The sequence below is a fragment of the Eutrigla gurnardus genome, assembly GCF_963514095.1.
Source record: "Eutrigla gurnardus genome assembly, chromosome: 18".
Classification (NCBI taxonomy): domain Eukaryota; kingdom Metazoa; phylum Chordata; class Actinopteri; order Perciformes; family Triglidae; genus Eutrigla; species Eutrigla gurnardus.
In genome coordinates, this window is record NC_139929.1 from 8,064,551 (window position 1) to 8,079,739 (window position 15,189).

At 40.2% G+C, this 15,189-nt stretch overlaps 1 protein-coding gene across 6 annotated transcripts; it reads right to left on the reverse strand.

Annotated features, from left to right (window-relative positions):
* Nucleotides 1-1,854: 1,854 nt before the first annotated feature.
* tfr1b (transferrin receptor 1b) lies at nucleotides 1,855-12,646 on the reverse strand. 6 transcript variants are annotated; one of them, XR_014598848.1, is made up of 20 exons: nucleotides 12,559-12,646; nucleotides 10,892-10,937; nucleotides 10,462-10,654; nucleotides 9,931-10,129; nucleotides 9,172-9,309; nucleotides 8,667-8,751; nucleotides 8,450-8,572; nucleotides 8,266-8,361; nucleotides 8,000-8,139; nucleotides 7,600-7,769; nucleotides 7,384-7,503; nucleotides 6,313-6,398; nucleotides 6,162-6,225; nucleotides 6,014-6,081; nucleotides 5,854-5,921; nucleotides 5,338-5,428; nucleotides 4,790-5,017; nucleotides 4,522-4,671; nucleotides 3,198-4,407; nucleotides 1,855-2,895 (listed from the first exon to the last, which is right to left on the reverse strand). XR_014598848.1 is itself a non-coding variant. In XM_084034021.1 (19 exons), the coding sequence occupies exons 2-19, from the start codon at nucleotides 10,922-10,924 to the stop codon at nucleotides 4,195-4,197; spliced, it is 2,265 nt and encodes a 754-aa protein (XP_083890147.1). In that variant the 5' UTR covers nucleotides 10,925-10,937; nucleotides 12,559-12,646; the 3' UTR covers nucleotides 1,855-4,194. The 6 variants fall into 6 exon arrangements, 3 of the variants coding, with proteins under 3 accessions (XP_083890147.1, XP_083890148.1, XP_083890149.1); XR_014598849.1 differs by having other exon boundaries at nucleotides 1,855-3,077; XR_014598850.1 differs by having other exon boundaries at nucleotides 1,855-3,077; nucleotides 3,131-4,407.
* Between the last annotated feature and the right edge of the window lie 2,543 nt (nucleotides 12,647-15,189).

Genomic DNA, 15,189 nt, shown 5'->3' on the forward strand with positions numbered 1-15,189 from the left:
TGTTTCGAGTCTGCGTTTTGCTACGTTGGCCCTGCAAGATGCTGTCTTATTTATTTCGACTCAAGCACGTGGTCGTCAAATCAAAAGAGTGGAGGAGGTGGCGTCTCAATGTTATCAGTCAGATCCAAGTCAATCAGGGTCGTAGCTGCAACTGAAGGAACAGAAAGATTTCTTTCTTTCTTTCTTTCCAGTCATCTATCGTGTCCTCTTGTTTCTAACTTTGGAGTCTTTTCACCAACAGGTAAAGTAAAGATACTTACAATGTACTTTTAGACCAACAGAAAAAATAAGATTGTAGCCTACAAAGGATTTTTTTTTTTTAATTGTGTGCCCACAACGTATTATTTTATAGTCTTTTCAAAACGTTGGGAGCTTTGTGTAAATAAAACACAATAAAATGCATTTTTAAATGCATAACATTGCATTTTAATTGAACATTAAATTTTCTGTAATCTGGTATTAAATCATATGATTCAAATTTGACTCCAGGAGATGTCTGAGTAGCAACATGTGATTTCATATTTTTTTTTTACTAAATATCAGAACCTAGCAATAAGCATCAGTGCTATCGACCTATGGATTCATCAGTGCTGAATAGAGAATAGATTTTAATCGATCAGGCTGCTAAAGCTGATTAGCCTCAGCCACGTTAAGACTCCACCTGCCTGTCTGCCGGTAAACATTATCCGTTAACAGTGTAACTCCACAAAATGACAACTTTCTGTCTATTCATTGAACTGTTTCATTTGGGTTCGGTGCAACATGTCGCGTCTTCCACAGAAAAACAAACAACAACAAACGAACCCCGCCGTACCGTACAGTGAAGGCTTTGCGGGAGACCAGTGACACTTCTCCCGGTGAGTCCTCGCTCCGTCCGCCGCTCTCAGCTGCCGCGGCCCGGCGGGAAGCCGCGCCGTTTGTCCGGGAATCGGTTAAATTATGCGGATCCGTTATCGCGCTTCTCTCTCTCTCTGTGCTCCGTTAATTCCGGGACGCTCCTCGGTGATCCAGTCGGGATGTCAGAGCGTCACCGTCCGCAACACCCAGTGTTGCCAGATCAGACTGCCAGGTTCAAGCCATTTCTTAAATGAATAAGTCAATATTTTGAGTGAGTCGACACTACGACGTTTACTGAATTGTGTGTATTTGTGTTGTTGAACAATATATGACAACTTGTTTGGAAATATTTTCAAAAACCCGCCAAATGTTGATAAAGCGGACCGAATTTCATCTTGGGAGGAAACCAGCCCAATCTGGCAACACCAGCAACATCGGAGCACCGATAGAACTGGCAGAGAATCACCAAAATAATTGCACTTCCTGTTTAGAGTATAAGACTTCAAAATAAAAGCGCAGCTTTAGTGTTTAAATTATTTTCAAATTTAACGTTTTAATAACTATAAATATCGTGCTATTTGTATTGTATTTGTATTGATGGAATAAAGCAACAATGAAGCAGCAACAAGATGGACATAAAAGAGGGCACACAGGGTTTCTGATATTCCCGATTTAGCCTAGTACTTGTGGACTTTATCAAAACCACAATTTATCCGATGGAAAAATGTGGTACCACAACCACACATATCTGACCAGTTGTAATCACGTGGTGCAAATGTTGCTTTTAATCTGAAAAGCAAAGTACGTGAAGAATTAAATTATATTTCTTAAGAATATCATTCTCTTAACTGGCACTGGACATTTGCTGCAAGATAATAAAAAAAAAAAAAACAGCATGACTTTCAGGCAAGAACGCTAATAATGATTTAAAAAAGGGATCTGAATCACAAAAACACCTTAACAACCTGTGGTGAATTTATGTTATTTGCCATGACAGAAACCAAGATCAGACATAGATTTACAGGAAGCTAAGCCAAAAGGTTTTTATTACACTTTTCTGCTGCACATGGAGATCACAGAAGCAGGATTTCAAGAACAGGTTTTGAAATGCAACAGTATTATGACACAGTCAGCGAAAATCCATTTCCCAAGTGCCCAGTTCCCCCTCTCTGGATTAAGTAACTTAACGTTTAATTCTTGTAACTTCCTGTAGGGAACTAAAACAGGATATAACAGCTATTCAAACATGTAATAATCTGATAATGAAACATCAATGTTTTGGTTGCTTGAGTGTATGTTAACATAAAGAAAGTAGATTTTAATGTCAGGGATAACATTCTTTTTGACATATTTACTTACTAACAATGGTATTCTGGTGCAATTCGTATTATTTTCTGTTTCATATTCCTATTATTGCCAGACAGCATTCTGGGAAAACCAATTAATTAACTTTTATGGGAACAAAAAAGTCAAACAAATATCAATCAGCTGCTTGGATACAAAATTATTCTGTATCTTTAAAAAAAAAAGTAACATATTGGTTGAACCGTGAATAATTTTTTTTAAGTTTGTCAAGTCTGTTGGCCTTTAAATCCTCAAAGCTTTACAGTAACGTGCAGTACAGGAAATATGTCATTAAAATGCATGCAGAGAGTGTTGTGGAGTTAATTCACATGTAAGTGCAGCATTTGTTGAATTATTAAAGTCACAAATGCAAAGAAACACAAGAGATGTTGGGAGGTAACAAACCACACAGACCATTTGGTGCAAACTACAATAAATATAGTGCATTTAAATATTTTACTGTGTTTGTGTGTTCAGGTGCTTTTACGGAAAACAACACTATAATCTAATAAATGCAGGAAAGTCTTAGCACGATGCAGACATGAGCCCACCCCCCAAAACAATCTAGAACTACATACACACATAGTCCAAAAATAAAGACAAACAACTATGTCAAATATAAAACTCTGGGAAACACTGTCCCCGATAAGTTGTTCCACCCTTCAAGTGAAATATGAGAGACACTGCTCCCGATAAATACACACACACACACACCTCATTGTTATGGAAGACACTGCTCCCGATAAACACACACACACACACGCATGCACACACACACCTCACTGTTATGGAAGACACTGCTCCCGATAAATACACATGTACAACACACACACACACACACCTCATCGTTATGGAAGACACTGCTCCCGATAAATACACATGTACAACACACACACCTCATCGTTATGGAAGACACTGCTCCCGATAAATACACATGTACAACACACACACCTCATCGTTATGGAAGACACTGCTCCCGATAAATACACATGTACAACACACACACACACACAAACACACACATACACTGGTAGGCAAAAACTACCATCAGTGCTCGTCATTATGGAAGACACTGCTCCCGATAACTTCATCATATAACTGCTCCAAAGTAGACTGTGCAACATAAATGGCTTTCTTGCAAATTACGAGGGGGTCGATAATGTTCCGGCTGCTTGTGCATTCTATTCATTTGCTTTTTTAAATTTAGCATTAATCTTGCTGCGAAGCACAGAAAAATCCAGTCTGAATACATTTCTGGTGTTGTGGAAGAATTCCCAAATATCCGGAGAATACAGTTCTCTCTCTGCTCATAGTCTAGTTTTTGACAAATTAAAACACTAACTGAGACTATATCAGGAAAAAAAAAATGTGTCTACCCTTCATTTCTCCCTTTAAATGCGTTTTAAATAACCATTTTGATGACAGACTGAAGCACTTCTCAAACAGACCACTTTCTCATGAGGTCATTTCAGCTCCATCATCTCTTCACATAAGGAAAAAATGAAGGCCATAGAAATTGACTTTTGGGGCTCCATTTTGTCAGCAACAGTTGGGAGTCATTTCTGTAGCAGATGCTGCTGGAGTTTTAGACGGTATAACCGTCATAATTATGGAAGGCACTGCTTCCGATAACGTTGTATAAAAAAGACAAACAATAACTTTATAGTGGACACTGCCACTGATAAAAAAACGTATATATATATATAAAGTATAAATAAGGTTTCCGAGTGTTTTCATGGCGAGAGGTCACAGCAAAGGCTTTGACTGGTTCTATGCGGAGCCAGATTTGTCAGTAGCATCGATACTTCTTCAAGGGTTTGATGTTGGTTCACAGTTAGGAATGCATTTTCTATCTCTTCCTGGATCTTTGTTGGATCAAGCCTGTTTTTAAAGGGCGGGGCTTAGACCTCTAATTGACAGCTTGTGCTTAAGTGCTGATATTGGAGCTCCTCCCTCTGCTCTACCTCGAATTGAATTTCAATGACACCCACGCACACAACTCCCCAGCTAGCTTTAGATTTCCTCATCGATGTCCCAGATGTTGCCCACCATGCCGTTGGCACACCCCTGCAGGTTCCAGGTGGCCAGGGCCAGCTGGGTGTGGAGCTCCACCATGTCGCTGGTCTCGGCGATGGATGCCAAAGTGTGGGAGCCCCGACCTAGCAGGAGGTGACGGAAGGGAGTCTCGACGGGGGACACGTACGGAGAGAGGAGGCTGTGCTCAACCTGGAACGATAAACGAAGACCACAATACATCTCTGAGGTGTTGTGATGTTTAAATATCCCAGAAATTGACCAGCCCTAATCGTGTCTACACAGGTGTCTCAGTGTGCATCTTACACTCATGATCCTGTCGTTGAGGATCCGACAGGCCTCCTTGTCATTAACGTCAGTGTTGATGATGTCTTCGTTGATGCCGCTCGCCGCACGTTGGAAGGAGCCGCGTGCACGATTCAGCCAGCTGGGACTCACTCCCTTCAGCTGACCAGACTACAGCACAAAGAGTCAAATAAACATCAACATATTTCTCAGAAAAACGTCGTGTCATACATAAATGCCTCCTTAAAGAAAGGAATCAAACGATAGCATACAAAGATGTGAGACCGACCTGCGTGAGCTGGTTGATGCGTTTGTAGACTCGGACCACAGCCTTGGTGAGGACGCCACTGTAGCCGCTCACATCCAGGCGGAGCAGGTGGTCGTGGACCAGTCGCAGAGCCATGGAGCCGGCAAACTGGGCCGCCACCGCCACCATTTCACTGGTGTGGTGGTTTGTTTGGTAACCGAGGTGATCCTTGTTGTCCAGGTTGGTGCCATAGTAACCGTAGGTCTCAGTCTTTGGAGGGAATTTCAATACAAAGTGCATATGTTTTTTAACAGGAACTAAGATGTAACAAATCAAAGAGATGTCGGCAAACGGCACAAAAACATTTAGAGAGACTTGTGCATTGAGCAAACTTCTGGGGTCCCTTTAAAAGATGAACAGGATAGGAGATTGTTCTCTATTACAACATTGCTATGGTAATAACTTGCATCTCATTTTTACATTACAATTTACACCGTCTATCTGATTTTTGTTTTACGTCATATACGTATAACATTATTCCTTGTGGGTAAATATAAACACACACTGTTAGAAGTAACATCTAGACTCACATTGTTAGAGATGAAGTGGAAAGAGATGGAGGGAATTCCAGAGATGGCCAGGAAAGGATAGGCGGGGTCATCCATTGACATCGGCCTCAGTCTGCACACAGTGACGTTAAGTTATTGTACTGTACACGGTTATTATCAACAGAGAGTACAACCGCTTCTTCTCTCTACAGCAAGCTTATAGTTGTAGGGTTGGGATTAAATTATGAGTTATCTACTGAAAACAGTCAATGACTTACTCTTACATCAGATAGTTCCTGATTTACATCAAAATGTGCCATTTTAGACAGCAAAGCTCTTGTCTGGCTGCTTGTTTTTAGCCAAAATTAACAAATAAGAAAAACAAGTTTACATTTCTCAACTTAAGGCATCAGTTTTGGTATCAAAACTTGACAAGATAAACTTCTACTGCTTTAAAATGTGCTCTTAATGACTGTTTGAAGAGTTTAATTTCTAAAGACTGCAAAACTGTCCTGAAAAAAAGGAAACACCTGGCTTTACATACTGACTACTACTTACGTTTTGGCCTCCCAGTTACTTGCTCCCACCATATCGTACACAGTGCCAGAACCAAGAGGGCTCTTCACCTGCATGACGGGGCAAATTAAAAGTTAATACAAACACTTGCTTGTACAGAACTGGATCAGCATTAAGTGGGGTGTTGTTGTCGTGCCGTTACCTCTTTCATCGTGTTCTCAAGGAGGCTGTGGAGCAGCGGACTTGCTGAGGCTATAAAGCTCCCACGACCTTGCGTGGAGACAAGACAGTCAGCTGACAATCCCTAGGAAACTCATTTAAAATGAATTGCAGGTGTGTCCTGTACTTACCCATGAGCACTCCATCCAGGCTTATGTAGGTGAAAACATGTTTGTCAATAGAGGACATGTAACCCTAAAAACAATACAGACATATTAAAGAACATTTCTAGGACAGGCGAGTTTCTTTTGTCCATTCAGATCAAGTTCATTTAGTTCTTACCTCCAACCACTCGGTGGCGCCAACGTTTCCGTACTCTCCAGCGCTCCAGCTTGCAAACACCAGGCTTCTCCTGGGCCTGAACCCATCTGGAAAAAAGAAAACACATCAATGATGTTATGCAGGTGAAGAAGCTTCGTTATACAAATTCTACAATATTGTCGATATAACAGAATCTACAGCAGAGGCCAAATGAGGACAGTGATAATAAATGTTCACTTATACTTCTGCATTAAAAAGGAATTGAAGCATAACTCTCAACCATACTGTTTTACCTTTATAGTAAAAAGAAGTGCGATTATGTAAAAGATGGCCCCTGAGTGAAGCCAATGACGTTACCACAGCTTTATACTCTTAATAGTTCCTGCAGTCTTGGGAAGGGAGGAGTGAGCGGAGGGGTATTCAGTTGATTTCTTTTTGCAACCACACCGCTAGATGCTACAAAAGCCGACACACTGTCCCGGTAAGGTGTTAGACCTTGGCCCTGAGGCAACACCTTAGCTGTTGTGTGCCTCCTTAAAAATGTAACTAGATATTAGGTATACAGCAGCTACAAAGATGCCATGTGAGGACAGCAAGAACCGATTTGTCAGCATTTGCTGCTTATTTATTCCTCCTACATGTTTCCGATACTGGTGGACATTGTTGAGAGTCAAAACAACATCCAGCATTTATAAAGGCTCTGAAACAGGTTTTGTTTGCAGGGATGATACACCCTGTTTATACTGGCTATTTAAGGTCCCTTACTAACATTCCTCCAATACAAGTAATGGGGGACAAAATCCAAAGTCATTGTTTGTTGCAAAAAAATGTATTCCAAAATGTACCTTAAGTTAATATGGGGTTTCATACTTTAGTCTGATTTAGCCAAATAAATCCAAAAGTCACAGCTTTTATTTTACTATTAACTTTTTGTTGTTTCTGTGCTGAGCTCCACTTGGGATAATAACCAAAAAGGGGAATTTTGTACTGAAATTAAAAAGATATCCACATGATTTGACTGACTCAGACTGCTGAAGCCTCCCATTAATGAATCCCTTGTGTATTGTGTCTAGTAAGGGTTATGACCGTTACCGTTCTCCACCATCTCGTGGACAGCCTTGGCCAGCTCCACCAATATGGAGGTGCCAACAGCGGCTTTGGCGTAGCCTTTACCCCAGGCGTCTCTGTGAGCTCCCAGTACAATGTAGCGATCTGCAGATTCACATAAAAGCACGGAAACATTATTTTAGATGTACGCTGAAAATAAAATAATCCCACTATAGAGAATGAGAGGGGAGAGAAAGGTACCAGGATCAGTGAATCCTTTGATGACTCCGAACACATTGTGGATCTCCCTGTTGACCTCCACGTTGTTCACCTCAACAGTGATGTTCTCGCTGCCTCCAAGTCTGTAATCCACAGACTGGAGGCTACCTTTAAAACCGCTGATGTCAGATGATTCAGGACCAGCAATTTTCCTATAGAGGGGATGGAGATTTCGCTGCAGTTACTGTTCGGAACGGGACAATATATTAATTTTATATCAAGACTATATGTTGATATACTTGTTTTAGTACCACACAGCATAATTAATGTACAGATTTATTGTGTTGAGTAGATTTTGCATCATTGGTGACATACGACCTATAATAAACCAGCAGACAAGTGATAGACCTTATTGCGTCTATGTGTGGATGTGTGTCCTTACTGTAGAAGCGCTGAAGCCATGGTGGCGGTGATAGTCTGGGCTGGGATTTTGGGAAGGCCAGACGACTTCGTTGGGGGGAACTGGGTGTGGTTGAAGGAGGGGAATCCAGGGGTGTATGGGTCACCTGAACCAAGATGGACCTGAAAGTGGACACACAAAAAAACCAATGCAAAAAACACACTGTACCAAGTGGTTTTCAATCGAGACTTGCTACTAGTTCATTGGCCTTCAGCAACAGTCTACAAAACTAGTAAGTCCAAACGTACATGTCCGTAGAGCGCCGTCTCTGGTTCATAATTGAAATCTTGAGGGTCAGGGTAGATCAGAACAGCAGAGGCCCCCTTTGTAGCAGCATTATCCACCTGGAGAAACAACATTATAGCGAAGTTCCTTAATTAAAAAAAATAATAATTACACGAGACATATGAAGGAGTCACAATCAGTAGTTACCTTCTCTGCAAAACTGATCTTTCCAGCTCGGAGCAGCAACACACTGTCTTTCAGTTCAATGGAGTTCTTCTGCAGAACATCCAAATCCTCCTGACGGCCGTAGTTGCCGTACACCAGCTTGCCCTACGGACACAAGCATATATTTAACAGCTGAAAGCAACAAATCACAGTTTAATGGGCCTATACGACTAAAAAAAAAATGTGACTATCAACTCACCTCAACTTTCCCAGGATTACTGTAGGCCAGATATCCTGTAGGCTTGAAGACATCTGAACCAAAAAGGACACGGTTTGGATGCTCACTGCAGATAAGAGGACAAACGTTGGTAATGATATCATTCATTTATTTTTATTTTGTACTTTTTAGAAGTTAAGTGCGTTTCCAGGAGTTACTTTTCTACACGCTTCCTGCCAAGAACAAAAACAACAAGTTCGGTGTGTTGATACTATTCCACGAGTCAACCGTAGTCACACTGAGGCAATTACACAGACTGATTTGATTAGGTGGTGTGATGTTTGATTGGATAATCACGTTGTTAACATGTTTGAATGAGAAGAAAAAAGTAACCAATCAGCAAATCAGGAATATGATCAAATCTCCCCTTTCATTTTGAATTATAGCGCCCCCAAGAGGCCAACAAGAATTGAGGTTTCCTCAGACAATGTAAAATAAATATCCCTCAAATAATAGAATCCAAATACAGTAAATAATGTGTGTTAACCTGTCTGGCATCTGCAGCTGAACATAGTGGATGTCCGTCCAGGGATCCATCTGCAGTTTCTTGAATTCATCAAAGATGTTGTTTCCCATCATGTTGTCTTCACCACTTCCAGCTGAATGTGTCGGCAAATCAAAGTTGCTGCAGAAAAAGAAATGACCTGAAATTAACCTTACATGTATATCATAGTAAGACTTTTGAGGGGGGAAAATGCCAGCAGATGACTCATAACACGTGCTGTGCTTTATTATAAAATGTCAGCCCTTGTTTTACATGTATACATAATGAGAAATCAAGCAAAGTAATTTATACAACACATTGTACATAATATGCAACATTATGTGCTTTCCATAAAAATGACAGGATAATATAACACAACCTCGGCTTGGCTGTAGGTGTTTTTTAAGTCAGTGTCATCATTAGAGTCATGGAACTATTCGAGTATCTCCCCTTACATAAACGCTCATTGTAACCTTCCCCGGTCTCGTTTGTATTCTCTGACATTCTCTGCAACGTAATACTCCAAAAACAAAAATGCCAGCTGATCTCTCTCATCAGTTCATTCATATTTATAATTCCTTCTCCCCTCATATGAAAATGAAAGGACGAAACTGGCACAAATAATTAACACTGTAAATGATTTCTTTGGAGGGACTTGCCAGAATTGCCAGTAGATTTGTTTGATTGTAGGGGGTGTTCCCTTTAGGCTTCATCCTCAAAGACTTATAATTGAATAAAAAGAAGGCCTGCACATTAACCTACCTCAGGGTTTTGTCAAAGGCCTGGCTGGTGAGCTTCTGCGTCAGGAGTTTGGTGACGTCGCTCCAGTCCATCTGAACGTTTGTCGCTGGGGCAACAGCAACTGGCATATCATCCACTGTATCATCCGTTTTCAGCTCTTGGTCACAGTTTACTTGCTCCACCTGAGTTTCACGGTGGCTGAGGTAACCGAGCACGTAGCCTGGAAGACAAACAGTACCGAGACTTGAGAACTGGATTTTAAAATATGCATACACATAAAAGTTTAAAGTAGAGCAGCTTTCTAATTCTACTGCTAAACACATTAGTTATCCTGTTTTTGTTGCAATGCAAACTATAAATAAACCCAGAGACATGTAAACAATCATCCTCTTTGTCTCTATAAAGATTTATTCTTCCAAAGTTTCTGCATGTATATGAAAATTATATGATATAATACGGTATTCAATTAAAAATTAAAATATTAATTTCAGCCCTAACATGTCATGTCATATATTTGATCATTTAGCTAATAGCTAAAGAAGAGGGGCCTACCAGTGACAAATATCAGCAGGATCCCCAGGGCCAGGTAGCAAACAGTACTTCTGCTTTGATGCCGAGGTGCCGGCCTGAAGCTCGGGGATCCCTGGGCCTGGTCCTCGGTCTCATCTGACAGTTTGACCTCTACATGACTTTCGCCATCTTCCGCCGGCTGCAGAGTGAACCTGCTGTACCGCTCACTTTTAATCTAGAGACAGGGAAAAAAAGAGTGAAAACTATGTGAGCAATGAGGTTTTGCTCCCACAGCTGCACAGGGAGGACAGGGGGCCTAGGGCTTACAAAAAGGTCAAATTATCTAGCAAATACAATATTTTTATTTAACATTTTTACTCCATAAAAAAACTATAAAAATAAAAAATACAAATAAATGATGAAAGTAAAAGATACTAAAAACACATTGAAATATAAAGTTACAAACACTCACCATGTTGTTGAAGGCAGACCTCACCCGATCCATTGTTGCTGTTGTTCTATAGACAGAGAGTGAGATGGAGATTATGAGGTTGTGAGAGGAAATATACAAAACACAAATGCAAAGGTGGACAGGTAACTGAGAAGGAGCAGGAGAGCGGATGTGTGGTGAGTAGCTTTCCAACAGTGTTGCCAGATTATAAAACCGGTGGGGATTGCTGTAGTTCAGGGTGGAGAGTGTTTTCTCTGTAAACAGGCTGAGTGTTATTCACTGAAACATGCATAGGAACAGCAACATAATTATATATACACAGTTTTAACCGTGTTTCTGGCTTGCTGTCTCCATCATAACCATGAAGTGTTTTTAGTTCTCCACACTGTGTAGACAAATAATGAGTTGATGAATGCTATATTCATTGCAGATCCTGTCTAACATTTCACAACGTCTCAAATTACTTCCATGAACAGGGTTGGCCTTCACTTGACACACACATACTTACAAAAAACAAGACAGATACTATTTGGAGGAAGTGACCTTCGTGTATTGTTTTCACATCACAGCAGCGATACTTGGTTTCATTTACACACGTCACATGCAGACGCCACTGAGGCGTCGTTCAGAGCTTACAAAGTGTCTGTTCCAACTGACAAACTCCCCTGCGTTTCCCCTCCTCCTTTATAGGTGGAAATTGGCGCAATATGTGCCGCGTTTACCGGTTACTCAAACTACTTCCTTGTTACTAAGCTGAAACAGGAATTACCAGCTACTGTTTGATCATCAAGAGATAATATTTAGTGTAACCATTTACGAATTATATAATAGGGTTTTTTTTGTTGGTTTTAAAAAAAAAAGGCAAACAGTTTGTGTAAAACAATTCCCTCCTAGGCATGCAGAAACTTAAGATACTGGTTTGGAAAGAGGAGTTGGATGAATGTCTCACGATGATGCACGTTTTGGACACAAATAAAGATCAATCAAATTTCATGTTTGACTCAGACCAACAGTCCAAAGCCCTAAAATATTCAGTTAAATTAGAATGCCAGTAAAACCTTAGTCTATTAATCTACTATCAAAATTGTTGCAAATTATGCAAATGATCAGCTCCAGGCATACATGTTTAACAGGCATATTGAGCAATCAGTCAAGCCTCTAAGGTTATTACTAATGTGTAAGGTCATCTTGCAGGCCTGTCCTACGACCAACTCATTAGAGCATCAGCTACATGATAATGCATTAAAATGTAAACAGTGTTGTAGGCCATTGGGGAGCGGTCACATAAGGCCACATGGAGATAAACTCTCCCTTTGCAGGAAGGAAGGTTTTTCTTAGATTTAGTTTTGCATGTCTGTCCAGATCCATTTCCCCCTCACTGTCAGAGGAGATAGTTTAATAGGTTTTGAGAGGAAAGGGAGCAAGAATACTCAGAGTTCCCCATCACACTTCAATAACTGGAACATGGATTAACGAACGAAGCCTCGTGGACACTGGACAGGAAGAGGACAGGTGACATTTGTAGCATAATTTGATTTAAGCTAGTTAGTTAGCCGTTGGGTTTGGTGTCCTTCATACATTTCCAGTTGAGCGGAAGACTCGCGTAAGGGGCAATGCAGCTTAATAACTAGATGTTATTATAATATATACATGAATACAATGTCTGTCAATGTGAGTGGTTTCCTCACCTTATTGCCGCCCAGAACGCCGCGTCTCCTTGCTAGTGAGCTGCTTCCTCGTCGTGTGTCCTTATAGGGTCGTGGCACTTCCGCCTTACGTCATCTTACGATCGGTCACGTACGCTCTTCTTAAAGGAAGAGTGTCAGCCAAAACTATAATTACGTTTATGAAATATAATGTGTTGTTTAATGCACAAACCTTTAAAAATACATTGCCAGTGCTGTTTGAATATCCCAACCTGTTTTAATGCGAAGTAATTTGTTTAAAATATATTTTCAAATTCCAGGGCAACAACTGCCTCATCATTTCTTATTTGAAGAACAATATTTAAATTTAAACGGAATAATAATAATAATAATAATAATAATAATAATAATAATAATAATAATAATAATAATAATAACAACAACAATAATCATAATCATAATCATAATTAAACAAATAATTAATAATAGTAAGACATACATAATAAAGAACATTTTCTTGCTGCTATTTTAATAATTATATTATATTGTGTTATATATACTGTATGGTACAATGGTTTTTTTCACATGAAGATCCGCACTGAACTGGCCGAACTGCATACATAGCACCAGGAACTACATACCTGAAAACGGGCATCACTGACGTGCATCACTGACACATTCATTCAATGGATGATTGTGTGTCTCCAGCAATCCTTGCTAATTGGGAGTGCTTGACTAGTTTATGATTAAACATACTTAAAATATTTATTGCATTTAAAATGACTAACAAAAACTGATGGGAAATTCAACAAACTATGTTAAGTCAAACCAGTTTATACAAATGTCCACTTCCTGCATCAAAAGAAACTTTTTTATCCATGACAAATACTTGACACTGCTGGCTTTGGTTTCCTGAGTTACTTAGAAGCACTGAACAGTGTTCGGTGGAAGGAGTTACCGACAACAATCACATGAGCTCTTGATGCCGCTGACCTTCTTATGGCTTTAATTCCTCACGGTAGGATGAGTCTGAATTTGTTGGTACACAGAGTGTAATCCTGTTTGGCTTTGCACCTTTTACTTTGACAAACAAGCAGGAGAACACATTGGTATCAGCACCACCAACAATCAACTGTTTTTAGTTGTTGCAGTCATTTATTAACAAGAATCCCCTCTGATGGCAAATGATTCACTGTAACCGCAGACTAAGACATTTACAGTAATGTGATCTCACCCTGCCGTGTCATTGCAGGTGGTTTCAGGTCGGTGCAGAGCAGGATGTCAATAACACTTTAAAATGAGGGAAATGTGGGCCTTTGAGTCAGTTACTGTGAAGGGACTGCATGAAAATTATTATGAGATTATGTTTTGTTTCTTCTTCCTTTAAGGAAAGCAGGAAGGTGTTTTTAAATATTTTAACCCCCTCCAGATGTATATTAGATTTCGTCCTTTTCTTGCAAGGTTTAGTGAAGAAAACAATCTGTAATGTAGCCCAAACATTTTCATACAGTCCCTGAATGCAACACAAATGACGAATATGTCCAGGGTAGGCGAGGTGCTAGAAACAGAGCCATTCCTGTTGAGACTTCTCAGCATGTGTGCCTGTGTGTTTCCACATGTACAGTAGGTGGCAAACTGTAATTGGGCCTGAGCACATCATGCAATAGCAACACTGTCCCAGAGGGTGTCACCTCTGTGCTTTGTGATATAAATTGCCTCCCATCTCTAGAGACATTGATCTCCATGCATGGATGAGGGAACAATTCTTCTCTCTTATGGCAAGCTGATGTACAGCAGCACAGATGTTAGATATGCCACATCTTTTCTTCTCTTTTTTTTTTACATTTTAGCCATTTTATTTACAGTTCAAAGTGAGTTCTTGTGACTGAAGAGGTGGTGGATATGTTTGCTTGTTGCAGGACCTGGGCATTTTGGTGACAGGATGGTTTCTCACTGTGTAACCAAATGCTGCAACAATAATAACAAAATTAATTTGATCTTATATTGTAGACACTGTTTCTATAATAATATGATGGAGGGCCTTTACACACCCACAGGAGAGCTATTTTTTGTGACATTAAACAACAAGTAATCTTGGTATAAACATGCAGTAAAACCATCTTCTCATTCAAGTCCAGGTCAGGCATGCATCCTCTGATTTGCGTCACGGAAACCTGAAATGCGTTCACACATATATGCTATAGGCCATCTCTGGTGGGTCATTTGAATGCCATTTGTTTATCTTATCAGAGCTCCTTGTCTGTAGCTTGTGCTGTCACTGCACTCCACCCAAGAGACAGCTGATTGTTAGAAATAATCTAAATGCCTCATCTCTTTCTCTCTCTCTATCACTGCATCATTTTATCGCCCTCTTTCTGCTGCTGCCAGCACATTCATTCTCCCCTGCATGTAGTTAGATCCAGAGGGGACAATAACACTGCAGGGCGTAGCGTGGTGTGTGTGTGTGTGTGTGTGTGTGTGTGTGAGAGAGAGAGAGAGAGAGAGAGAGAGAGAGAGAGAGATAGATAGATAGAGAGAGAGAGAGTGTGTGTGTGTGTGTGTGTGTGTGTGTGTGTGTGTGTGTGTTTATCTGTGTTGTATAAAGTGTCTTTTAATTAAGACTTTATTTTTTTATGAGACTCTATTAGATTACACTGATTACACAGTCAGTCA

Excerpts from the sequence above, each read along its gene's own strand:
- tfr1b (XM_084034021.1), bottom strand. The coding sequence starts at position 10,924 with ATGGATCGGGTGAGGTCTGCCTTCAACAACATG. Across the intron at positions 8,752-9,171 it reads CAGCTGCAGATGCCAGACAG|TGAGCATCCAAACCGTGTCC; the intron begins GTTAACACACAT and ends TCTTATCTGCAG. Across the intron at positions 5,018-5,337 it reads TCCACTTCATCTCTAACAAT|ACTGAGACCTACGGTTACTA; the intron begins GTGAGTCTAGAT and ends TTCCCTCCAAAG.